Source organism: Eschrichtius robustus, chromosome 5 (genome assembly GCF_028021215.1).
Source record: "Eschrichtius robustus isolate mEscRob2 chromosome 5, mEscRob2.pri, whole genome shotgun sequence".
Lineage (NCBI taxonomy): Eukaryota > Metazoa > Chordata > Mammalia > Artiodactyla > Eschrichtiidae > Eschrichtius > Eschrichtius robustus.
In genome coordinates, this window is record NC_090828.1 from 60731926 (window position 1) to 60758322 (window position 26397).

Below are 26397 nucleotides of genomic sequence, written 5' to 3' on the forward strand. Positions count from 1 at the left end.
CTGCAATGAACATTGTGGTACATGACTATTTTTGAATTATGGTTTCCTCAGGGTATACGCCCAGTAGTGGGATTGCTGGGTCGTATGGTAGTTCTATTTTTAGTTTTTTAAGAAACCTCCATACTGTTGTCCATAGTGGCTGTATCAATTTACATTCCCACCAACAGTGCAAGAGGGTTCCCTTTTCTCCACACCCTCTCCAGCATTTATTGTTTCTAGATTTTTTGATGATGGCCATTCTGACCAGTGTGAGGTGATACTTCATTGTAGTTTTGATTTGCATTTCTCTAATGATTAGTGATGCTGAGCATCCTTTCATGTGTTTGTTGGCAATCTGTATATCTTCTTTGGAGAAATGTCTGTTTGGGTCTTCTGCCCATTTTTGGATTGGGTGGTTTTTTTGTTATTGAGCTGCATGAGCTGCTTGTAAATTTTGGAGATTAATCCTTTGTCAGTTGCTTCATTTGTAAATATTTTCTCCCATCCTGAGGGTTGTCTTTTCATCTTGTTCATGGTTTCCTTTGCTGTGCAAAAGCAATTTTAAGTTTCATTAGGTCCCGTTTTATTATTTTTATTTTCATTTCCAAATAAAAAGGGGTCAAAAAGGATCTTGCTGTGATTTATGTCATAGAGTGTTCTGCCTATGTTCTCCTCTAAGAGTTTTATAGTGTCTGGCCTTACATTTAGGTCTTTAATCCATTTTGAATTTATTTTTGTGCACGGTGTTAGGGAGTGTTCTAATTTCATTCTTTTACTTGTAGCTGTCCAGTTTTCCCAGCACCACTTATTGAAGAGTCTGTATTTTCTCCATTGTATATTCTTGCCTCCTTTATCAAAGATAAGGTGACCATATGTGCGTGGGTTTATCTCTGGGCTTTCTATCTTGTTCCATTGATCTATATTTCTGTTTTTGTGCCAGTACCATACTGTCTTGATTACTGTAGCTTTGTAGTAGAGTTTGAAGTCCGGGAGCCTGATTCCTCCAGCTCCATTTTTCGTTCTCAAGATTGCTTTGGCTATTCGGGGTCATTTGTGTTTCCATACAAATTGTGAAATTTTTTGTTCTAGTTCTGTGAAAAATGCCATTGGTAGTTGATAGGGATTGCATTGAATCTGTATATTGCTTTGGGTAGTATAGTCATTTTCACAATGTTGATTTTTCCAATCCAAGAATATGGTATATCTCTCCATCTGTTTGTATCATCTTTAATTTCTTTCATCAGTGTCTTATAGTTTTCTGCATACAGGTCTTTTTTCTCCTCAGGTAGGTTTATTCCTAGGTCTTTTATTCTTTTTGTTGCAGTGCTAAATGGGAGTATTTCCTTAATTTCTCTTTCAGATTTTTCATCATTAGTGTATAGGAAGGCAAGAGATTTCTGAGCATTAATTTTGTATCCTGCTACTTTACCAAATTCATTGATTAGCTCTAGTAGTTTTCTAGTAGCATCTTTAGGATTCTCTATGTATAGTATCATGTCATCTGCAAACAGTGACAGCTTTTCTTCTTCTTTTCCAATTTGGATTCCATTCCTTTTTTTTTTTTCTTCTCTATTACTGTGGCTAAAACTTCCAAAACTTTGTAAAATAACAGTGGTGAGAGTGGACAACCTTGTCTTGTTTCTGACCTTAGAGGAAATGGTTTCAGTTTTTCACCACTGAGAACGATGTTCACTGTGGGTTTGTCATACACAGCCTTTATTATGTTGAGGTAAGTTCCCTCTATGCCTACTTTCCGGAGGGTTTTTATCATAAATGGGTGTTGAATTTTGTCGAAAGCTTTTTCTGCATCTATTGAGATGATCATATGGTTTTTATCTTTCAGTTTGTTAATATGGTGTATCACGTTGATTGATTTGCATATATTGAAGAATCCTTGCATTCCTGCGGTAAACCCCACTTGATCATGGTGTATGATCCTTTTAATGTGCTGTTGGATTTTGTTTGCTAGTATTTTGTTGAGGATTTTTGCATCTATGTTCATCAGTGATATTGGCTTGTAGTTTTCTTTCTTTGTGACATCTTTGTCTGGTTTTGGTATCAGGGTGATGGTGGCCTCGTACCATGAGTTTGGGAGTGTTCCTCCCTCTGCTACATTTTGGAAGAGTTGAGAAGGACAGGTGTTAGCTCTTCTCTAAATGTTTGATAGAATTCACCCGTGAAGCCATCTGGTCCTCAGCTTTTGTTTGCTGGAAGATTTTTAATCACAGTCTCAGTTTCAGTGCTTGTGATTGGTCCGTTTATATTTTCTGTTTCTTCCTGGTTCAGTCTTGGAAGGTTGCACTTTTCTAAGAACGTGTCCATTTCTTCCAGGTTGTCCATTTTATTGGCATATAGTTGCTTGTAGTTATCTCTCATGACCCTTTGTATTTCTGCAGTGTCAGTTGTTACTTCTCCTTTTTCATTTCTAATTCTATTAGAGTCTTCTCCCTTTTTTTCTTGATGACTCTGGCTAATGGTTTATCAATTTTGTTTATCTTCTCAAAGAACCAGCTTTAAGTTTTACTGATCTTTGCTACTGTTTGCTTCACTTCTTTTTCATTTATTTCTTATCTGATCTTTATGATTTATTTCCTTCTACTAACTTTGGGGGTTTTTTGTTCTTCTTTCTCTAATTGCTTTAGGTGTTAAGGTTAGGTTGTTTATTTGAGATGTTTCTTGTTTCTTGAGGTAGGATTGTATTGCTATAAACTTCCCTCTTAGAACTGCTTTTGCTGCATCCCATAGGTTTTGGGTCATCATGTTTTCATTGTCATTTGTCTCTAGGTATTTTTTGATTTCCTCTTTGATTTCTTCAGCGATATCTTGGTTATTTAGCAGTGTATTGTTTAGCCTCCATGTGTTCGTATTTTTTACAGATTTTTTCCTGTAATTGATATCTAGTCTCATAGCGTTGTGGTCGGAAAAGATACTTGATATGATTTCAATTTTCTTAAATTGACCAAGGCTTGATTTGTGACCCAAGATATGGTCTATCCTGGAGAATGTTCCATGAGCACTTGAGAAGAAAGTGTATTCTGTTGTTTTTGGATGGAATGTCGTATAAATATCAATTAAGTCCATCTTGTTTAATGTATCATTTAAAGCTTGTGTTTCCTTATTTATTTTCGTTTTGGATGACCTGTCCATTGGTGAAAGTGGGGTGTTAAAGCCCCCTACTATGATTGTGTTAATGTTGATTTCCCCTTTTACGGCCATTACCATTTGCCTTACGTATTGAGGTGCTCCTATGTTGGGTGCATAAATGTTTACAGTTGTTATATCTTCTTCTTGGATTGATCCCCTGACCATTATGTAGTGTCCTTCTTTGTCTCTTGTAATAGTCTTTATTTTAAAGTCTATTTTGTCTGATATGAAAACTGCTACTCCAGCTTTCCTGTGATTTCCATTTGCATGGAATATCTTTTCCATGCCCTCACTTTCAGTCTGTATGTGTCCCTAGGTCTGAAGTGGGTCTCTTGTAGACAGCATATATACGGGTCTTGTTTTTGTATCCATTCAGCCAGTCTATGTTTTTTGGTTGAAGCATTTAATCCATTTACATTTAAGGTAATTATTGATATGTATGTTCCTATTACCATTTTCCTAATTGTTTTGGGTTTGTTTTTGTAGGTCTTTTCCTTCTCTTGTGTTTCCTGCCTAAAGAAGTTCCTTTAGCATTTGTTGTAAAGCTGGTTTGGTGGTGCTGAATTCTCTTAGCTCTTGCTTGTCTGTAACGCTTTTAATTTCTCCATCAAATCTCAATGAGATCCTTGCAGGGTAGAATAATCTTGGTTGTAGGTTTTTCCCTTTCATCACTTTAAATATGTCCTGCCACTCCCTTCTGGCTTGCAGAGTTTCTGCTGAAAGATCAGCTGTTAACCTTATGGGGATTCCCTTGTATGTTATTTGTTGCTTTTCCCTTGCTGCTTTTAATATATTTTCTTTGTATTTAATTTTTGATAGTTTGATATGTGTCTTGGCATGTTTCTCCTTGGATTTATTCTGTATGAGACTCTGCACTTCCTGGACTTGACTATTTCCTTTCCCATATTAGAAAAGTTTTCAACTATAATCTCTTCAGATATTTTCTCAGTCCCTTTCTTTTTCTCTTCTTCTTCTGCAACCCCTATAATTCGAATATTGGTGCACTTAATGTTGTCCCAGAGGTCTCTGAGAGTGTCCTCAGTTCTTTTCATTCTTTTTTTCTTTATTCTGCTCCCTTTCTCTTCTTTGTTTGCACAACTCCTGGGGTTCAGCTTTGGATTTGGCCCTGCCTCTGCATGTAGGTCACCTGAGGGTGTCTGTTCTTTGCTCAGACAGGACAGGGTTGAAGTAGCAGCTGATTAGGGGGCTCTGGCTCACTCAGGCCGGTGGAGAGAGAGGGGTACGAAATGCAGGGCGAGCCTGCAGCAGCAGAGGCTAGCATGACATTGCAACAGCCTGAGGTGCGCCGTATGTTCTCCCGGGGAAGTTGTCCCTGGATCACGGGACCCTGGCAGTGGCGGGCTGCACAGGCTCCTGGGAAGGGAGGTGTTGATAGTGACCTGTGCTTGCTCACAGGCTTCTTGGTGGCTGCAGAAGCAGCCTTAGCGTTTCATGCCCGTCTCTGGTGTCCGCGCTGGTAGCTGCGGCTCGCGGCCGTCTCTGGAGCTCGTTTAGGCAGTGCTCTGAATCCCCTCTCCTCACACACCCCGAAACAATGGTCTCTTGCCTCTTAGGCAGTTCCAGACTTTTTCCCGGACTCCCTCCCAGCTAGCTGTGGCACATTAACCCCCTTCAGGCTGTTTTCACGCAGCCAACCCCAGTCCTCTCCCTGGGGTCTCACCTCCGAAGCCTGAGCCTCAGCTCCCAGCCCCCACTCGCCCCGGCAGGTGAGCAGACAAGCCCCTCAGGCTGGTGAGTGCTGGTCGACACCAAACCTCTGTGCGGGAATCTCTCCGCTTTGCCCTCTGCACCCCTATTGCTGCGCTCTCCTCCGTGGCTTTGACGCTCCCCCCGCCCGCCACCCCCTGTCTCCACCATTGAAGGGGCTTCCTAGTGTGTGGAAGCTTTTCCTCCTTCACAGCTCCCTCCCCAAGGTGCAGGTCCTGTCCCTATTCTTTTGTCTGTTTTTTCTTTTTTCTTTTGACCTACCCGGGTATGTGGGGAGTTTCTTGCCTTTTGGGAAGTCTGAGGTCTCCTGCCAGCATTCAGTAGGTGTTCTGTAGGAGTTGTTCCACATGTGGATGTATTTCTGATGTATTTGTGGGGAGGTAGGTGAGCTCCACCTGTTAACTCCTCTGCCGTCTTGAAGGTCTCCATGTTATTTTAAATGTCTAATTTTCAACAGAAATTATAAGATATACAAAGAAGGAAGAAAGTGTGTTCTATACACAAGGGTAAAAAAGGAATCAATAGAGACTCTACCTGAGGAAACTCAAATTTACTAAACAAAGACTTCAAATCAGCTATTTTAAATATGTTCACAGAACGAAAAGAAATTATTTCTAAAGAAGTAAAGTATGAGGATGATGTCTCACCAAATAAAGAATAGCAATAAAAAAAATATAGAAATTATGTAAGAGAACTAAATAGAAATTCTGGAGTTGAGAAGTATAATAACCAAAACAAAAAAAAATCACTAGGAGGGCTCAACAGCAGACTTAAACACTTGTAAGAAGGAATAATCAATAGTGATGACAGGTCAACTGAAATCATCCCATCTGAGAAACAGAAAAAAAAAGGAAAAAAAAGAACAAAGCATCAAAAACACCTGGGGGACTCCATCAAGTGCACTGACATGCACATATTGGGAACTCCAGGAAGAAAGAGAGAAAGGGACAAAAGAATATTTGAAGAAATAATAGCTGAAACTTCCTAATTTTGATGAAAAAGATGAAGCTCTTCAAATTCCAAGTATAATAAACTCAAAGAGATCCATACCTGGACAGATTACAATCAAACTGTCAAAAGCCAAGAAGAAAGAGTCTTAAAAGCAGCAAGAAAAGAGACTCATCACACACAAAGGATTCTAATAAGATTAACAGCTGGTTTCTCATCAGAAACCATGAAGGCCAAAAGGCAGTAGGATTAACATATTCAAAGAAATGAATACAGAAAGAAAAAGACTATCAACCAAGAATTCCATAGCCAGTAAAATTATCCTTCAAAAATGAAGGAGAAATTGAGACATTCTCAGATAAGCAAAAACTGAGTTCATCATTGGTAGACCTCCCCTATCAAGAAATACTAAAGGGAATCCTTCTGCCTAAAATAAAAGAACAATAGACAGTAAATCAAATCCACATGAATAAATAAAGAGCACCAGGAAAGGTAACCACATAGATAAATATAAAGGATTGTTTAAGTGTATTTTTTTGTTCAGAACTTTTTTCTCCTGTAGTATTTAAAAGACAACTGCACAGAGCGATAATTATAAATCTGTGTAGATGGGCATACAATGTATAAAGATATATATATGTATATGACAATAACACCACAGAGGATGGGGAGAGGGAGGGAACAGATCTATACTGGATCAAAGTCTGTGTATACTATTGAAATTAAGTTGGTATATAATCTGAACTAGATTGTTATAAATAAATATTAATTATAATCTCAGGACAACCACTAAGAAAATAACTCAAAGAAATATAATTTAAAAAAAACAAGAAGGAAATTAAAATGATAAACTAAAAAGTATCATTTTAACAAAAAAAGCAGCAGTAATGGTGAAATAAAGGATCAAGAAAGACACAAGATATGCAGAAAAAAATGACAAAATGGCAAATGTAAATTCTACATTAACAATAATTATGTTAAATGTAACTGGCTTGAACACTCCAATTAAAAGGTGGACATTGGCAGGATGGATTAAAAAAAATGATCAAACCATATACTGTTTACAAGAGACATGTTTTAGATTCAAAGACACAAACGGGTTCAAAGTAAAAAAGTCTGGAAAAATATACACCATGAAAATAGAAACCAAAAGAGAGCTGGGATGGTTATACTAATATTGGATAAAATACACGTTAGGTCAAAAATTGTTAATAGAGACAAAGAAGGACATTTTACAATGATAGAAGGTCAACACATCAAGAAGATATAAAATTATAAACATATATACACTTAATAACTGAGCTCTGGGGCTTCCCTGGTGGTGCGGTGGTAAAGAATCCGCCTGCCAATGCAGCGGACACAGGTTCAAGCCGTGGTCCAGGAGGATCCTACATGCCGCGGAGCAGCTGGGCCTGTGTACCACAACTACTGAGCCTGCGCTCTAGAGCCCGCGAGCCACAACTACTGAGCCCACGTGCCGTAACTACTGAAGCCCGCACACCTAGAGCCTGTGCTCCGCAACAAGAGAAGCCACCTCAATGAGAAGCCTGCGCACTGTAACGAAGAATAGCCCCCACTCACTGCAACTAGAGAAAGCCCGTGCGCAGCAAAGAAGACACGATGCAGACAAAAATAAATTTAAAAAAAACAGTTCATCATATAAAAGTAAAAAAAAAAAAAAAAAAAAAAAAAAAAGACTGAAAGCTTTCCCAAGATAAGTAAAAAGAAAAGGACACCAGTTGTATTCAACATTGTACTGGAGGTTCTAGCCACACAATTAGGCAAGGAAAAAAAAACAGATTGGAAAGGAAGAAGTAAAATTATTTCTATTTACAGATGACATGATCTTGTCTATAGAAAATCCTAAGGCGTTCACAAAAAAATTATGAGAACTAATAAATGAGTTTGGCAAGGTTGCAGGATACAAGATCAGTACACAAAAATCGATTATATTCCTATACACTGGCAATGTACAATCCAAAAATGAAATTAAGAAAACAATTCCATTTACAATAGCCCCCAAAAGAATAAAATAATTAAGAATAAACTTAACAAAGTAAGTGTTAGACTTGTACGCTGAAAATCACAAAACATTGATGAAAGAAATTAAAGAGATCTAAATAAATGGAAAGACATCCTGTTGTTCATGAACTGGAAGACTTAATTGATCTAAAACATTGAACATGATCCCCATAAAAATTCAAGCTGGTGTTTTTTGCAGAAATTGACATGCTGATACTAAAATTCTTATGAAAATGCATTGAACCCACAATAGTCAAAACAACCTTGAAAGAGAAGAACAAAGTTTGAGGACTCACATTTGCCAATTTCAAAACTTACAACAAAACAATAATAATCAAAATGTGCTTAAGGAGAGATATATAGACCAATGGAATAGAATTGAGAATCCAGAAATAAACCTATACATTTACAAGCAATTGATTTTTGACCAGGATGACATGAAAATTCAATGAAGAAAGAGTAGTCTTTTCACAAATGGTACTGGGACAACTGGATATCTACATGCAAAAGAATGAAACTGGATCCCTACCTCAAACCATTTATAAAAATTAACTCAAAATTAGATCAAAGACCTAAACATAAGAACTAAAACTATAAAACTCTTAGAAAGAAACAAAGGCATAAATTTTTGTGATTTTGGATTAGGCAATGGTTTCTTCTTAGATGTGACACTGAAAGCACAAGCAATAAAAAAAAAAAAAAATAGAATAACTGCAATTCTTCAAAATTAAGACCTTTGTGTTCCAAAGAACACTATGATGAAAGTGAAAAGATAAGCCACAGAATGGGAGAACACTGGCAAATCATATTATCTCATTAGGGACTAGTATCTACGATAGAAGATAAATAAATAGAACTCTTATAGCTCAACAATAAAAAGACAACCCACTTAAAAACTGAGCAAAGGATCTTAATTGACACTTTTTCAAAGAAGATATATATCACTTACACCCATTAGAATGGCTATAATCAAAAAGACTGACAATAACAAATGTTGGCAAGGATGTGGAAAAATTGGAACTTTCATTCATTACTGATGGAAATGTAAAATGGTACAGTCACTTTGGAAAAGAGTTTGGCAAAAGAGTTACACAGAGTTACCTATAAGCAATTCAACTCGTAGGTATATTCATAAGAGAACTGAAAACCAATGTTCACACGAAGACTTGTATACAAATGGCAGCATTATTCATAAAAACCAAAAAATGGAAACAACCCAGATGTCCATCAACTGATGAATGAATAAGCAAAATATGTTTATACCCATTCAACATAATATTATTCAGCCATAAAAAGGAATGGATACATGCTATAACATTATACTAAGTGAAAGAAGTCAGTCACAAAAGACCACATATTGTATATGACTGCATTTTTATGAGATGTCCAAAACAGGGAAATCCATTCACAGAAAGTGGATTAGTGGTTGCCAAAGGCTGGGGAGAGGGGGAAATGGGGAGCGACTGCTAACGAACATTGAGTTTTTTCTTGGGAGTGATGAAAATGTTCTGAAATTAGACAGTGGTATGGTTGTACAACCTTGTGGATAAACTAAAAACCACTGAATTGTATACTTAAGAAAAAAAGGAACAGGAGATGCCTTCAAAAGTTCTGCAAGATGATTATTTTTAGTCTATAATTCCACGTATGAACTTAAATGCTAGGAAAATGGCAATTGAGGCTGGGGGAGGAGAAAGAGGGGAGATGCTCTAAGAGAGCTAACTTCTCAGCTACTATAACTGAAAGCCGATGTTAGCTATTTAAAATTTTCTAATTTCAGAAATAGCAATATTAGAATACTACTTTAAACTAGCTAAATAAAAGAAGAAATAACTAAAAGACTATCTCTGAGTAGTAACCTACAAATGGCAAGGACCTGACATATTTGATTTTTATACACTCTTCATTTATTAATTTAATACAAAATTTAAAATGACTATTTTAAAGAGAGAAACATCATCATACTCTAAGAAACTGGACTACCTGAAAAATGTAGTAGAGAAGGCCTGGCACTCAGGTCAAAAGACTGATTTCATGTCCTGTGTCATTTATTGGCCATCTAATAATGAGCTAATCACTGTGTCTAGTTTCATATCTGTAAAATTGAGAATAAAATTACCTTTGCTCTTAACTAAAATTTGCTATGAAAATCAAATGAAACAAAAGTAGATAACAAGCATTATTTAAAAATGAAAAATTATGTACTATCTACATAACACAACAAATACCCAAATATTTTAGATTTTACTTATCCAAGTAGATACCAAAGTGGACACTCATGATTCTGCTAAACTGTCTGTCTCCAGGATTTACTTTAACTTGAATCATCTGGATAAAGGACCAGAATAGAAACAGACTCAAGGGAATATTACATAACCTGCCAGATAAATGAAGCTTATTATCAATTAGTTACAGAATTCCTTTCTCCTAAGAATAAATTGTCTTCTAGAAAATATGTGCATGCCTGTACATCAATTTAAAAAAATAAAGAACAGCATTTACCTTCACAGTCAAATCCTCATTACCCAGTGTGACGTGGACTTGAATAGGCGGGTAAACACCCTTGTCGGCGTGATGCTCCATCGTTGCTCTCATTGCATTCTGAAATACATAAGGGTTACATTAAAAATGCAACTTTAAAGAGAGAAACTAATTACAATTTTCAAGTACATATGCACTACTTGAAATTTTTCTAAAAATTTAATTCAATGGAAATATGCCAGAGAATCATAATTCTTATAACCATATTTAAAGAATTACTTTTAAAAAAATAAGTCAGTTTTGAAGGACCTGGTAGATATTTAAAGATCCCAACTAAATTCTGCATGTTTTCCAAAACCAGACTTCTCGACACTTTTACCTAGTTTTACATGAAAGCAGAGAATTCTACCCAAATATTTTTATAATTTGGTAGATAATGGGCAAAGCTTGTTTTTTGAAAACAGTTTCATCTCCATTTTAAAGAACCATTTTAAGTGTCATAAATTGCTTTAAGAAAAAACAATTTTTTCATTTAGTATTAATAGCAAGCCTTATTATGATGTAGAAATGAATCCAAGTTACCACTAGTTTGAAACTAGGGTATTTACACTGTAAAACTGTTTTGACCAATTTCTAAAGGATACAGGGTACACAGTGCCAACATATTGTAAGCACTAAGCAATCACATGACATGTAGCATTGGAGTAGGAACTGCTAAGACTAGGTACAGTTTAAAAGGCAAAAGACAGGACTGAACTTGGAAATAAGAGTGTGTGGCCCTGGAACACCAATCAGGATTGAGTCCCCTGAGGAGGAGATTCTGTCATCTCTACCAAAGGCCATTTAAGATCAGGTTTCAGACAGAAGCCATTATCACTGACATAATATAAAATGTTACATAATATGGTAATATTTCTTTTATTAAGCATCATGGGGAACAAGATCTTTATGTGACTGCAATTTCAAGGAAAAAAGTTACTTTTAATCCTTGAAGTGCCAATCGTTTATTCATTTAACCACTTTGGTAGAAAGATTTTTGTTAAGATATTCGATACGTTCTTGCTGTCTTAGAACCAAGAACATTCTTCAATCTTTGCTATTCTAAGACAGTCAACCAGTTTTTCTGTGTTTCACTGTATTTTTCTTTTTCATGATCAGGCTGAAAGCCACCTCTTCTCTCTCCCACAGGCTCTTGGCTGAAGACATGGTAACCACACTGAGAGAGACTACAGGCTTGACTTGGGGTGTCATTTTCAGCCACGTGGACCTGTACCACTCCTCATTACTCACTTTCCTGTCTACCAGCAAGTGTCATTGGTGTGTTGATGAGAAAAAATGTACTCCCAATATTATTAGCATAATTGTATTTAGTTTTCAAAATTTGTTGTAAAGAGCAAAAATCACAGCAGAAGTCCTGTAAGTCAATATAAATGACTTTCTCAAAAAAAAAAAAAAATGCACGTAACAGTGGGACTGGTCCTTTAGAGGTGAAAGTTGAGAATCATTCTTCTAAATATTTTGTTTTGTAAAAATATAAATAAAACTTTATTGAGCACCTACAGTGTGCTGCCATTGTATTCGAATTTAGTATGTTATTCTCTTCATAATAACCTAGATAGTATTATCCTTGTTTTACAGAGGAGAAAACTGAGGCTCAGAAAGGTTGAGTGACTTGCCCAAGGTCACACACATACTATGTGGCAGAACTGGAATTCAAATCCAGGTCTTTCTGAGTCCCAGGTCTGAGCTTACCACTAAACTGAGGGGCCCGTGAGTGTTGACAAACAGCTGATCTCCAGTGATGTGACATGACACCGAACATGAAAGGGTATTTTTTAATGAAACTGAGGAAAATGCGGTACAGTATTTAAACTTTCAAAGCAGATTCCTAACCTTAGAAAAGGACTGATAAAGGTGATGTAATACTATTTTACAAACCTTGAAAAGTTCAAACACCATGTGATAGAGATGGGATGGTACATAAACCACTTGTATTGGCTGTCCTGGTGATTTTGCTACAGAGCAGAAGAGAAAAATATGAAAGTACAGAGAGATGTGCTTAGAGCATTTTAAAGAATATATTGTGTAGTGATGAAAAGAAAACATTTACTATGGAGGATAGTACTATTTGGGGGAGAAGGGCCACACCAGTTCTTCACTGAATCAGTGTTTAAACCCAATGCTCACACAAATTTATAACTGACTGTGACAACATGAGTCCTGCACTCACTCTTGCAATCCTGCATAATGATCTACCAACCCATCTTCCCATTCTTGTCTACAACGGTGAGTCTGTTTAAGACACTCAGCCTTAAGGTCGGAATTTTACCTTCCAAAAAGAAGTGTTAAAATCTAGTTGGTCCAACCCACATAAATACATTCTTTCTTTAAAAAGCCATTTTTTTAATTGTTTCACCCAGGTGGAACATTTTGTTTTATTTTAGGCACTTCAACAGATATAAATCTGAATAAAAACTTTGAGCTAGCATCAATTTATCAAGGACTACTAATTCTACATTCAAACATTTAATAGGAGCCCAGCTGGGGGTAGAGGGCAGATAATAAGTAAAGCAGAACTTTTAGTAAAGGAGTAAGAGTCTCCATACCTTAGAATTCTAATTCAGCCAATAAACTGGACTCTCCACTGAATAAACTGTCCCTTGGAAACATGGACAGTACATCTGGAAACTGCCCACAGCAGTTCAGGTTCCCAAACTATCATCTGTGCATTGTGGTTCTTTTATTTACTGAATGGTACCATATGGCTTTAGAAAACCAGGCAATTCTATTTTCAATGGGGCAACTTCCTCCACTGCCCTCCCACTCTAAGGTCCAGAATACAACTCGGTAAAGCCTATTTAATTTTATTCTTCTTTAAGGGTGATTTTAACTTAGGAAATGTTTGTCCCTCTATCAAACTACCCTACCTCGAGGAAAAACAGGGAGACTCATCAATCTCCTTCCAAGGCATCTAAACCTTTTGTCTAAAAGGCACTAGTCAGGGTAAAAAGAAGACCATCAGAAATAATCAGATTCTCATATAGATGAGCATCTTTCTTTCCTCTTTTACATCTCCAATCTTTTTACTTCCTCAACAATAAAAAAATGGTTTACAACTCAGGAAATAGAAATCTTAAAGGGTAAACCATACATTATTGAAGTACATATAAAAGTCAGATGTAATTTTCTCGGCATCACTTTTTTCTATGACTAACCAGAAAATCAAAAATAAGCAAAGAATCAATATTATCAATTAAAAATAAGGAAAATGGGGAAGAAAAAGCCAAAATGTCTTTCAGAAAGGATCCAACTAAATTAAAAAATATATATATGTACACACACACATAAATACATATATTTTTTAACATGATTTGCTCTCCCTCAGCTTTCATATCCAATGAAGAAGTTGATGAAAAGTTCTTTTAATTAAAACAAATCTAAATTCTTCTTATCACTCCTTCTCTGGTAATCATAACACTAATCATTAAGGAAAAGGCATCAGGCTTACCATTTAGTTCTTCAAGTTCTAGTTCGGGAGAGTTAATATAATACAAATCACACAGACGCCTAGCATTTTCATAGCCATCTAGTGTGAATCAAAACAAAAAAGTCGTTAAATAAATTTATGTCTGTTTCATGCATTAAGATGGCAATAGTATATAGACAAAAGAAATTTTAAAACTTTCTATAGAAAAAAATAGCCTTTAATAGTCTTAGTTTGGGGAAGGTCTTTTTTAAGTACGACATGACAAAGCCTAAAGGCCACAAAGGAAAAAATGACAGATATGATCACAAAAAATTAAAATATCTATATGGGAAAAGACACCATAAACAAAGTAAAAAGAAAACCAGAAGGCTGAAGAAAATATTTACAATACAGATAACAAAAATTTAGAGTTGGTAAGGGTTTAGGGAATAGCCACTCTCACTCACTGATACGTTTTTGGAGGTATCAAAATTTTAAATGCACTTTAAATATTTTTGATTCTAGGAATCTTGCCTTCTAAAATACTAGCAAAAGTCAGCACATATCTAAGGATGTCCACTGCAGTACTGTTGGTGATAGAAAATTTAAAACAACCAAAATAGGCATCAATAGGAGGATGGATTAATACATTCTGATACATCCGTAACGGCCATTCAATAACCTGGTGTATATCCATATGTACTGCACATGGTACAATGTCTGTAAACTTGTAGAAAAATATACACAAAGTACCCCATTTTCCAAAAACAACAAACAATATAAGAGCAACAATTATGTATGTGTGCGAGTATACACGGTACAAACACAAAAAAGTGTGGGAAGATGCAAACCAAACTATTATGAATTATGGCTCCAATATAGGGAATTAGAAAGGAGGGAGGAGGAAATATTTTGAAGTCAACAGATAGCCTCATAATATCACCACACTCTGCCTAACAAAACACTGTATCAACAAAACATTCATCCTATTGATAGTGCACAGTTTGCATTATAAAGTTATATTCAAACCCATACATTCACTCCTAACATTTTATCTTATGATATAAATAATTACTTTAATAGCAAGAAATAACACTCAATTTTGATTTTTTCATTTTTTCTGAAAGGAGAAAGGTACTTACTTACCTTTAATAACTTCAACCACATTGCAGTTTGGATTTATGCTTCCAATGTGTTTTCGATGAGACAGGCTTCCTTTGCTTTTTCCACCAAATAATAAAGCTATCAAAAAATAAAAAACAAATAAAATAAGCTAAAATACCTAATGCCCTTGTCCAGATTTGAATACTGTTTCTCTAATTGGTAGCAAACAGTAGAACAAGTATTTTCCTTAAACATAAACATAGTATTTTACATAATGTTAAACATAAAAACTCAATTTAAAAAAACCTCCTTTGTACGGCAGTCTATTTGCTTTTCTTAATATGTGAAAAAGTAAAATTAAATGTTCTCCCTAAAAGGAAATTTTCTAAGTAAATTTAAAATATACCAACACATCTTATTTAGCTTCTTCTCTTGACTTCCAGACACTTACAGTGCTGATTGAGTAACATTCGAATTGAAATGCGACTCATGTAGAAACGATCCAAAAAGTACTGAACATTCTGGCTGGTGACAGGATCCACCCCGAAGCTCTCCTTGTATTCAATCACACCCTGAGCCATCGTGGGAATCACGTCATTGTGTCGGTTCCTGATCCGTATCACAGTATCTGTAAAGCTAAACAAACCTGTCTGTTAAAACAGCCAAATATTTTGGCAAGTGAATGGGATGTTAAAATCTAAGTTTACTCAATTATACTAGGCAAGGAAGCCCTAATTCAGTAAAAGAAGCATTGGTGCATGTTTTCTTACACTTATTTAAATATATTTCAGATGATAAAATATACCACATCTATGAAGATGTTAAGAAACTCCAAAATAGAACTTGTGAGATGTAATTATTTTCTTGGAACTCCTAAAAGTAAGGCTGCCACAAAACACAATCCTACAAATGTGAAGGGTTTTCTTTAACCATTATTAACTAAGATTATCTGAGCACTTGCTAAGAGGATGGACCCAGGGACATTCAGCGTAAGGGAAGACAGAGCACTTGCTTCTAGGGAACACATGCTCTGTAAGGAATGAAGATGAATGAGCCAATAAAGGCTGTCTGTTTTGGCACTATTCCCCAGGTTCAAAAAGAGAAAGGGCCACTTAGAAAAGTAGAAAAGAATTCTAAGTCCATTCATCCAATGAGTTTAAAAAAATGGGAGAAAAAAAGGTGAATGTTGTGTTCAAAGAAAAATCTTCAAGCCATCCAGGCTTCCCATTTCTATCACTCAGAAGACATTATTGCATGGTTAATTTAAAGAACTAAATAAAAGAGGACAGAAGTCTTAGTTATGAAGTAACAAAATCCACCTTGTAATATACCCATATGAATTTACACTTCCAAACGAGTGCTTTCTCATTCAAAGTCATCATCTTGAATGCTATTAACCTATTCCAATGATGCTCTCACTACTCAAAACATTTTTGGAATTCCTAGCTTGTAATTAGTTTCGAAACCAAACTGTTAATCCAAAATACAAACAACAAAACTCCTCAAAAACAACAATCAACTCATCATTTCTAGTCACTCCTTAATAATTTATTTCACATCTCTCTCTTTTGTCAAAACCCAAACCAGCAGTATTCTGCCTGGCTGCTCACCTTATTTTTTAAAATTCAGCTCTGAATAACTTTTCCCAGAAGGTTCTACAGCATAGTGTTTACTTTTAAGTAAGACTGAGTGGGTCCAAATCCATTTGCTATCTCTGTGACCTTAATGCTATCTTATGTTACTTAACCTCTTTGTGCACAGACAGTATTACCTCAGTAGAGTTAAAGATTAAATGACATCATCTGTGTAAACTATGCTGCATACCTAGACACAGAGTAAATTCTTGATGTTATTTTCAGACCAAAATCATGTTTAAAAAGTGAAATGTTGCTATCACCTTTAAAGACAGTAAAAAAAAAAATTGTGTAATGCACTCGGAGGACAACAAAAGAGGTAGTCTTTAAGTTCTGAGCAACATTCACCGGAATAAGCAGGTAACTTTCCTTAGGGGACTATGGGGCTTATTAGTCCTGGTATGTTGATCATTAAACAGGTCACATTACTTACACTGTCTCACAGACCACTGGTCATAAACTAGAGACCCATAGACAAGTTTTTGTAGGCCTTCAGTGTTTGTTAAAAATTTAATTAATTTCCAATCTTTCAAAATTAGGAGATTTTACTTTTAAAAAAACTAGACTTGCACTTTTTCTTACACACACACACAGGTCAGATGATCTGGGCAGTGTTTCTGCTCAGCAATGATCAGCAGAGCTGAGATGGCTGTCCTTTAGAAGCGAGCACTCTCCAGGTCAAGAGTCCTCACCAGCCCCCTATCATCCAAGTGGCACTGAGGCCACATCTAGATTTCCATATTGGTCATCACATTTGAATTGTATCTTTCTTTACACTAGAGTTAAGAGGAACATGAAGCTTTTCTTATGCCTAGCCCAATTTACGGACTTATGTTACCTGATTGGCCTGTATGGCCACATGTACCACCATATGTTCTAGAGTAGTGGGATACTAAAAGTTAATCAATTTTTCTAAAGTGACCCAACAGCAGGTATAAGCTCAATACCTTTACATTTTTTATACGATGTTCAAACAGTATAAAAATTGTGTTCAGAATAGGGTCAAAACTGTGTACTTACTCATAAATAGTTTTAGCATCTTCAGCACTTTTGTCCTTAAAATCAAGAAGCTCCTGAAGACTCTGGATATACCTAAAATGCAAATCAACCCCTCGTAAAGCTGTTCTTTTACATTTTGAAACTTCAATATTGTGACAGTGTTCAAAAGGCATTTTTAACATTTCTTAATTTTTAATTAATTCTTAACAAATTATGGTTGAAGTAGGATTTTTATACCCATTCACATTCAAGCAAAGAGCATGACAATAATTAGAAGAAGGTACATGTCTTCTCCTAAAAGCTTAGGTTAAATTTGATTTAAGAATTTTAAGATTTCTTACTTCTTTTTTTTTTTTAAAGTTCTATACTCTAAGATCGTTTTTAAATTTCTTAAAATTACCATTGTACCTTACAGTGTAAATACTGACTGTTATGAGAACTGAGTCTGTCACCAATAGCTATGTGATACTGGGCAAATGACTTAACTTGTCTTAGTCTCAGTAAAATGTGGAGGCCAGCCTACCTTGGTATAAGAGTCTAACTTAAATGCCTCTGCTTTAAAAACTTAATTTTAGATGTTTGTGTCCAGTCAACAGATGTTTATTGAAAGTTTACAATCTAACACGTGGTTCTTTTAAACAACTGAACAAAAACACAAAAGTCATGAAAATGCAGGTTTTTAATTTACCTAACAATTCAAAGGAGCAAATCACCTGGTAAAGGAGCAAAATGAGGGAAGCCAAATGACTCTCTGAAGGTCATGCTGAGGAGCACAGTGGCAGTGCAGCACCAGAGCCAAAACACCTATCATTCAATGACCATCAGTAGTGTAAGGTCTGCTTTGGCTTGATCTACAACTGCCATAACTTAGCAGGCATCCAGGGGCAATGAAAGTGTTTTAAAAATCTGTAAATCCACATGTTGGTTTGGAAAGTTGTTTCTGACAAGCAATATGCCTTACTGCATGCCAACACATTCCAAAGTCAAGTGATTCTGATGTCTACTGTTATGACTTAACACTTACTTTTCTCTTTATTGGCAAGAACAATTACGCTCTTTATTCAAGAGATACTGAAACCAAGCAGGACCCTGTGGGGCTCCTGGGCATGGAAGCCTTTCCGTGTCCCCTGTTTCTTGTTTGTAGGGAATAGACTCCAGCCTCCACGACCTTCCCTGAGTTCCCAAGGGCAGGTCCAAACAGTTGGTAATCAGGGAAGGGAGGGGATGCAGAGACAAGGGAGGAGCAGCCAAGAAACAACAGTGCAGCCTTGGGGCAGGGTCCTGGGTCCACCTCAAGGGATACACATAACAATATCTTTGAGATTTTTTACAGAACTAAAACCCCCAACAAATGGAACATGTTAGCATTCTTTAATCCAGAGAAGGTCACAGTTTGATAACCTCAGGAAGCTCATCAGGAGACCACCTGAGGCCAGATTAAAGGACTGAAGGCCCTGCACATATCCTGATCCTTATCAGCAAACCCTGCCCTTGAACCACTGCTGTAATCACCAAATCTCCCTGGGTTGGGACACAGTTTTTCAGGGCATGAGCCCACTGTGTCCCCCTTTGCCTGGCAAAGCAATAAGTTATTCTTTCCTACTTCTCCCAAAACTCTTGTCTTCAAGATTTGATTCGGCAACCAGTGCACAGAGGCCGAGTTTTTGGCATCAAATTATTAACACTTACAATGTGTTAGGCACAGATAAGATTTCAAAATGCAGCATATTCTACTTTTAATGAATTTAAAAAAAAAACAAACAGGAATAAGCCTCCATAGAAAATTGTATGTCCCCCTTCCATCAGAGCTCCTCTTACTTAAACCACATTTCTAACTGTTACATTCTTGGACTAAATGGCATCTGATTATCATTTATGTAGCAATCACACTTCTTTCATTTGTTTTAAAAAACTGACATTAGATCAGCTTCTCCCAAAACTATAATGCCTACAACAGGAAAGCTAGGATCTCCATGAATCATAATTGGGAAATGTCTTGCAGCTCAATTTTTTCCATTTAAGACTGAAATCTGGCAAACTCTTTTGTTTGAAATGTATAGTGCTTAAGAGAATAACACTTTTAATAACATTAACAAGAAAGGCTGTACACAGGTGGCCACATATGTGTGCACTTTTAATACCTCTACTGTCATTTTTTAAAAGAGAGATCATAGTTTCTACACAATTCTAATAACTTCTAATTGTTTTTAAATGGTAGAATAAAGATTTTAACTTTTGTGATTTATAAAAATATACTTCAAAAAAATAAATTCAGTTTATAAAAAATATTTACATCCTTTAATACATTTTATTAATCTGACCACAGCATGGGGCAGTAGAAACAAACAAATCTGCGTTTGAATCCCAGCTCCACCACGACTGGTACTGCCTTGGGCAAAGGACTTAATCTGTAGGTGCCTCAGTTTTCTCATCTATAAAATGGAGGTGATCATGCCTACTGGGCAGGGTTATTGAAGGGATTAAAAGTAATGTATATAACTCCCTAACTATCAACATACGGTAGATATTTTTATTACATTATAAACTAACATCTCTGCAGATTTAATAACACAAATCTTAAATACAGTGTTTGCATTTCTGTGCAGTTCTGTTTTTTTCAAAACCAAAAAGTAGTACAGCCCAGGATTCAGGGGATAAGCCCAGATACATCCAAACAAAGGAGGAGGAATGCTGCCACTACCTTAAGATTCCACTGAAGAGTAAAAAAGTATTTGCTTTAACTTTGGGTAAAGTCTACAACTCTATCGAAATTGCAAACACAAGACAGGGAATCTTACCAGCTTTGCACCAATTGAACTGATGGCGTCCTGAGAAGATTATCTGGAAGAAGGCTTATTTCTTTCATTATATTTGCCAATCTCACAGGCAACTCTTGCCGCAGAAACATAAATGAGGTCTTTTCACAAGCATTCACAGATCCTGAAACCAAACACAGTGGGAACAGCAGTAAGTGGAGGCCATAAGGCAGGGAGAAACACAGAGGGAGTTATTTGGCAAATGGTAGCATCACCATAATGATAGGGCAAGGAAGAGGAGGCAAGGGACAAGATAGCCTGAATGACCTTCCAACTGACCTTCCAACCACGCTGTAGAGCAGCAATGAGGATACTTTCTTATCTCCATTACTCACATCTCCCATCTTGGAACTAAGACAACCTAAGCAAGCCTAAGCAAGTCACAGAGTCTAATTAACGTAGGACCTGCAAAAACCTATCCTACATAACCTGTTGTTGCTATCGTTAAAAAAATCTGTTTCTTAACTCTAGGTTTATGAGAAGAACCTCCCTAAGAAACAGTGGAGATTTTGACACGTTCACAGGAAGTATGCATTGATTCCACGCAGAACCACTATACTAATTGCCATAAGCAAAGAGTAAACGTAGAAGAGTCTTTCAGGAAACAGAAAGCAAAACATACCAATGCCTGTTCAGCAACCGTCTTCAAGCTTCTCCCCCAGCAGGTCCTATTCAATTGTTTGATTCCTGGAAAGCAACCTGCTTCCTCCTCCACTCCTATCTCAAGATGCTAAGCAGAACAGCTGTAGATCTCCTTTGGCAAGCAGTTTCACTTAAAGTTAAACTAAAAAGCCCTGTTATTTCAGTAATGCATTTTAAACTCACTGATTTAATCTTGCTGTTTTAGCAAGAGACACACTTAGCAAAAACTAGATTGTCAATAGCAGGAATTATCGTATTAAAACATTTTCTTGTGAAAGTTCAATGACATACTTGGGAACAAGGCCAAATTCACCCCTTAATCACACTAGAGTCATTTTAAAGTAAAAACAAAAACCAAGAGCTCTGAGCCAAACAAAATTGCCACTGTAAACCACAAGTTTAAGATACCAAAAGATACCATGGTGGTATCTTTCAAGCCACTAGTGATCCGTTAGTGACCAAACAGCACTCAAAATGCAGAAGATAACTTTACCTACTCAAAATTTTGACTTTATTAGTTTTCCCCGTTTCCCCTTAGCGACCCCATATGAGAAGTCAAAGTTAAATGCCTGACTTTGCAATTCCTCTGCATCCTTTCTAGAGAAAACCAGGAAGCACCCATCCGAGGAAGAGGAAAGTGGATAGTCACTCTGGTAAACAAACCCCACAGCATATTGTACTCACGCACTTTACACGTGCTCCAGAGTTTGTTGACGAAATGAATGTGCCATTGGCGGAAACTCCTAAGCCAGTGGCAAGAAAACATTCTCTGAAACGCTGGGCCAGTTATAACCTGCTTCCCCTATCAGCACGCCACTTTTATGCAATCATCATACGCAAAACCAAGCATTTATCAGCACTCTGCAGAATCCCAACGCAACTCCCGGAGGTGTCAGCACACTCGCTTCCCACCGGAGCTGCGCTCTTCCGAAACGGCCAGGCTGAGAGCGCGGAGGTGCACACGGGCGCTGAAAGGCGGCGGGGGTCATTCCGTCCTCGGCCCCCGGGTTTGTTTTTCAACAACACACGGCAAAAAAAACCACACGCTTCCAGCTATCTCGCCTGCCCCTGCACCTGAGCAGAAAGATCCATCCGCGAGGGAGGAAGGAGGCGCCTAAGGCGCCGGGGGAGAGACGTTGAGTGGGGCGCTCAGAAGACAAGAGGGCGTCCGCGCGGGCCGGGCCCGGCCGGGGTCACCAGTCGCAGCTCCCGGCTGGGGCTGCGCAGGAAGGCCCGAGGTCCGGGCCGCACTCACCGAAGTCCAGGAACTGCTTCATGGAGAGCGGGGACGGCGAGAAGCGCGCGTAGAAGTCCACTTGGCCCGGAACGCCGCGTTCGGGCGCCGGGCCGGAGCCTGAGTCCGAGGTGAGGCTGCGGCTGACGGTGGGACGGGCGGCGCGCAGCCCGGGGCCCGGACCGGCCGAGGCGGCTCCGCGCAGCAGCCGCGCCAGCCTCATGCCGAGCCCCGCAGGAGGAGCCGGAGCCCCGGCGCGGTCGCCGCTCCGCAGCTCGTCCGGGTGGTACGTGAGGGACGTGGCGGCCTCGGGGGCGGGGAGCGGCTGTCACCGCCGCGGCCACCGCCCCCTTCGCCGGAGCCCGGCCCCTCCCGCGCCGCTGGGCGGGGCCCGGGGGGGTTAGGGAGGGAGGCGGGGAGGAGGCGGGGAGCGCGCGCCGGGCCGCCCCGGGGTCAGAGTCCGGCCCCCCGCGCCGCGGGGCGGGGCCCGGAGAGCGGCTGGGAGGGCGCGTGCGTCTGGAGGCCCAGCGCTGTGTAGTGCGCCCTCCCATGCCCTTTGGGAACAAAACCCACCTTCCTGCTTCCCCCGCCCTTCCAGCCTCAGCCGAAAGGCTCAAGGGCGGGGCCTGGCTCAAGGGCGGGGCCTAGCTCCGCTTCCAGGCGCCACGGTGTCCTGCTGTGAGCGCGTTCCAGAAACCCTCCTCTGTGATGCAAGCCCAATATTTTACAGGGGAGGAAACTGAGACCCAAAGAGTTTCAGGAGCAGACCGTTGCCAAACAGTGGGACAAAAGTACGAATGGTGATCACTGCAGAGTGTGGCCCTAAATAATAGCACAACGACCGCCGTCCCAGGAGAAGAGAATTGGCAGCCCAACTTGAAGCGTTATCTACAGGCATTCTCGGCCTGGGCAGCAGTGTATTTAAAAAGGCTCCCTCCACTCCGATTGCCCTTCTCTCTGTCGTCTTAGCGTCACAGTTTGGTTGCCCCATACTTTCCAGGTTTCTAAATAGTGAATATAAGACTAGAGAATTTCTAATTTTGATTCAATCCCTTAGAGTTGCAAATGCTGAGTTACAGTGAAAATCACCACTGTCCCTTCTCTCCACTGCTACTTCCCCATATTATCGAACCACAGTGCTTTATAATGTCCTAGATGCAACAAAAATACTTTTCCATGGGTGTGTAGTTTATCAATTTTATTGTATAATTTATACAATAAAAATTATATATGTATATATATACATATATATGTATATATATATACACGTATATATGTGTATATATATCCAGCAGTTACTGGTATAGAATAATTCATTTCTCCATATGGTCAGTTCTTGGCTTGTATAAAAGTATATGTATAAAGAATGAGATGAAGACTTCCCTGGTGGCACAGTGGTTAAGAATCCGCCTGCCAATGCAGGGGTCACGGGTTCGATCCCTGGTCCGGGAAGATCCCACATGCCGCGGAGCAACTAAGCCCATGCGCCACAACTACTGAGTCTGTGCTCTAGAGCCCACGAGCCACAACTACCGAAGCCAGTGCGCCTAGAGCCCATGCTCTGCATCAAGAGAAGCCCCTGCAATGAGAAGCCCATGCACCGCAACGAAGAATAGCCCCCGCTCTCCACAACTAGAGAAAGCCCGTACGCAGTAACAAAGACCCAATGCAGCCATAAATATATTTATTTGAAAAAAAATGAGATGAGATATAAAATAGATAACTAGTAAGAACCTGCTGTATAAAAAAATAAATAAAATTCAAATCAAAAAAAGAAAAGAATGAGATGAGAGTCTCTTTTTAAGGTGTACTGGTGTTACCAAACCGAGTTCGTTTGCCCAACGTGCAGCAAGACGAACTCTTGAGATGCCAAAGTTTGAAGCAGGGGAAAGGTTTATTCACGAAAAGGGAGAATAAATTTTAAATCCACCTACCCTAAGGCGAGGGGCTTGGGATATTTATGGGATAAAGAAGTAGGGTGGTCCGAGGCCTGGGGAAAAGTGAATGGAGGTAAGGTGGTGAAGTAACCGGTGTTCTGCGCATGCGCAACTGAGCTACATGCTTTTTCATGGGATGCTTGTTCCGAAAATGGAGGGGTTAGTATGATCTGAGGGTGGAGTGTTTTGGCCTTCTGATGTCAAAAGGTCATCTATCCAACACTGCAGAAGGCCCAGTTGAATAGTTGGTGATCTCGACCAATATGAACTGGGCAAGACTAGCTCCATGTTCCTGAAAAACAACTTTTGAAACCGTTACTATAGTGATCCATACGTCAGAGGTGTTACCTATAGGGGGCGGTTAAAGGAGTCTTGTGATATATTGTCTAAGCTATGTGAAGCTTGAAGGGTGTGCAATTTGTAGGGACAGTTAAGGCAGGTTTGATCAGTGAAGGCAGGTTACATGATATGATTGATGAAGCAAGTTATAGTTTAAGGGATCTGTTGACTGCCCTTGCTTTCATTATCTCACAGGTTTAGCTTGAAGGAGAACATTGACCACCTGGAAACAAGTGTAGGCAGTTGAGGGGATGGGGTGGAAGCAGCACTCAAACATATTTTCCAAAAGTGGTGCCTCTAATAATTCTTTCAGGTATCTGTTAAAATGGTTGTTGTTATGATTTTGGTGACAATATCTTAGAGGAAGCAGTATGAACATAAGATTATGAGATATGTAGAGAAAGTAATCAGAGGGTGGTATCTCTTTTATATGTTTGCTGCCCCATCAACCATACTCTGTACCCTCCAAATGTGGCCTTCCTTCATCCATTCTATGAATATTTGTTGAATGCCTAGGTACCAGGTCATGTTCTAGGTGGCTGGGAATAAAGCCATGTGCAATTCAGATAGGATCCCTTTCACATATGCCTGCTTTTACAAAGCATATTATGCAAAGTCCAACATGGTATAAGAATTTTACACGTTATCTTCAAATATTAGCCTGCTCCATAAAAGAAGGATTAGGTTTGTTCTGAGTGGCCCAGACAGCAGATGGAAGACTTGTGGGTGGAAACTGTAGGGAGACAGATCTGACTCACACATGGAAAAACTTTGGTTACAGCCCTTTGACTGTGAAATGGGCAACCTTAGAGGAGGAGGGGGTTCTTGTCAATGACTGTTAGAGTCTGGAGGACAGCTTTCTAAGGACACTGTGGGGAGGATGATTAGGAAGAAATGTGGTGCTATGAAAAGAGACTGGATTCTGGGGTCAAATCCTGGCTCTTTCGTGAACTGGCTGTGTGGCCTTGGGTGAGTTACTTAACCTCTCTGAGCCTCAGCCTCCTTACCTAAAAAGGGGGGATAATATCTGTCTCACTGGGGGTGACTGTGACATAGATATAGTTTAGCCATCTGTGTTAGCACAATGCCCAGGACATACTAAACACTCAAATGCCCTCTATTTTTTTTATCATTACTGGTGGTTTTTTAAAGTTATTTCCTTATTACGGTTTGATCAGAACCACTCACGTACATGTTTTGCATGAAGCCAACTTTACCAAAGATTTGGTAGAAAACAATTTACAATGGAATATTAGCCATCCTTAAAATAGTCCCTCAACTACTCTGCGATTCTGCTGCAGCCTCTGGTCGTTTTGCCTTCCTCCTTCTCCCCTTCCTTCCAGATCACTCCTTGAGCTCTAAATTCTTCTCACACTATCATGCACGGTATTATTCAGCTTCCTCAGCCCTGATTTGCAACTGTGCTGTTTTCCACCCGAGCATGTCGAGGTGCTCAGCTGAACATTAACTTGTGTGAAAGCACAAAGGCCGGGCAGAAAGCTTGAGATTTATCATATCAAGGTTCTTTCACCCAGAAACCAAACCCAACTTTTCTTTTCTCCAATGTATATTCACCAAGCTTCCACCCAATATACAGAGAATGAGTATATAAATATAGATTTAAAATTACATCAACTTTTCACTTCTTGTTCAGAGGCTTAGGGTCCAGAAACTGGAGAGAACATTCGATTTTTTTCAGGTCTCTGTTAACATGACGGTTGTTAAGACTGTAGTAAAAATATTTTAGAGGGAGCAATATGAGCATAAGACTGTAAGATATGGGGTCAAAGGTAGAAAGTGATCAAAGGGTGGTATCTCTTTTATGAACTTTTACCAAAGGGCTATATTATTTAACTATGTACATATAAAGTATAATTGTAATGTAAGGCTCTGTAAAAATCTTTATAGCAGACTTGGGCGGGAT

The 26397-nt window shown here is 38.7% G+C and overlaps 1 protein-coding gene across 1 annotated transcript in view; it reads right to left on the minus strand.

Annotated features, from left to right (window-relative positions):
• Positions 1-22504, minus strand: part of PDK1 (pyruvate dehydrogenase kinase 1) — a 45707-nt gene extending 23203 nt beyond the window's left edge. Inside the window, exons 1-8 of the mRNA XM_068544911.1 lie at positions 22219-22504; positions 20304-20445; positions 17527-17598; positions 15324-15508; positions 14915-15010; positions 13811-13888; positions 12241-12317; positions 10324-10422 (exon numbers count right to left, since the gene is read on the minus strand). Of these exons, the coding sequence (XP_068401012.1) occupies positions 10324-10422; positions 12241-12317; positions 13811-13888; positions 14915-15010; positions 15324-15508; positions 17527-17598; positions 20304-20445; positions 22219-22420 (951 nt within the window). The 5' untranslated portion in view covers positions 22421-22504. The remainder of the gene's footprint in view (positions 1-10323; positions 10423-12240; positions 12318-13810; positions 13889-14914; positions 15011-15323; positions 15509-17526; positions 17599-20303; positions 20446-22218) is intronic.
• Between the last annotated feature and the right edge of the window lie 3893 nt (positions 22505-26397).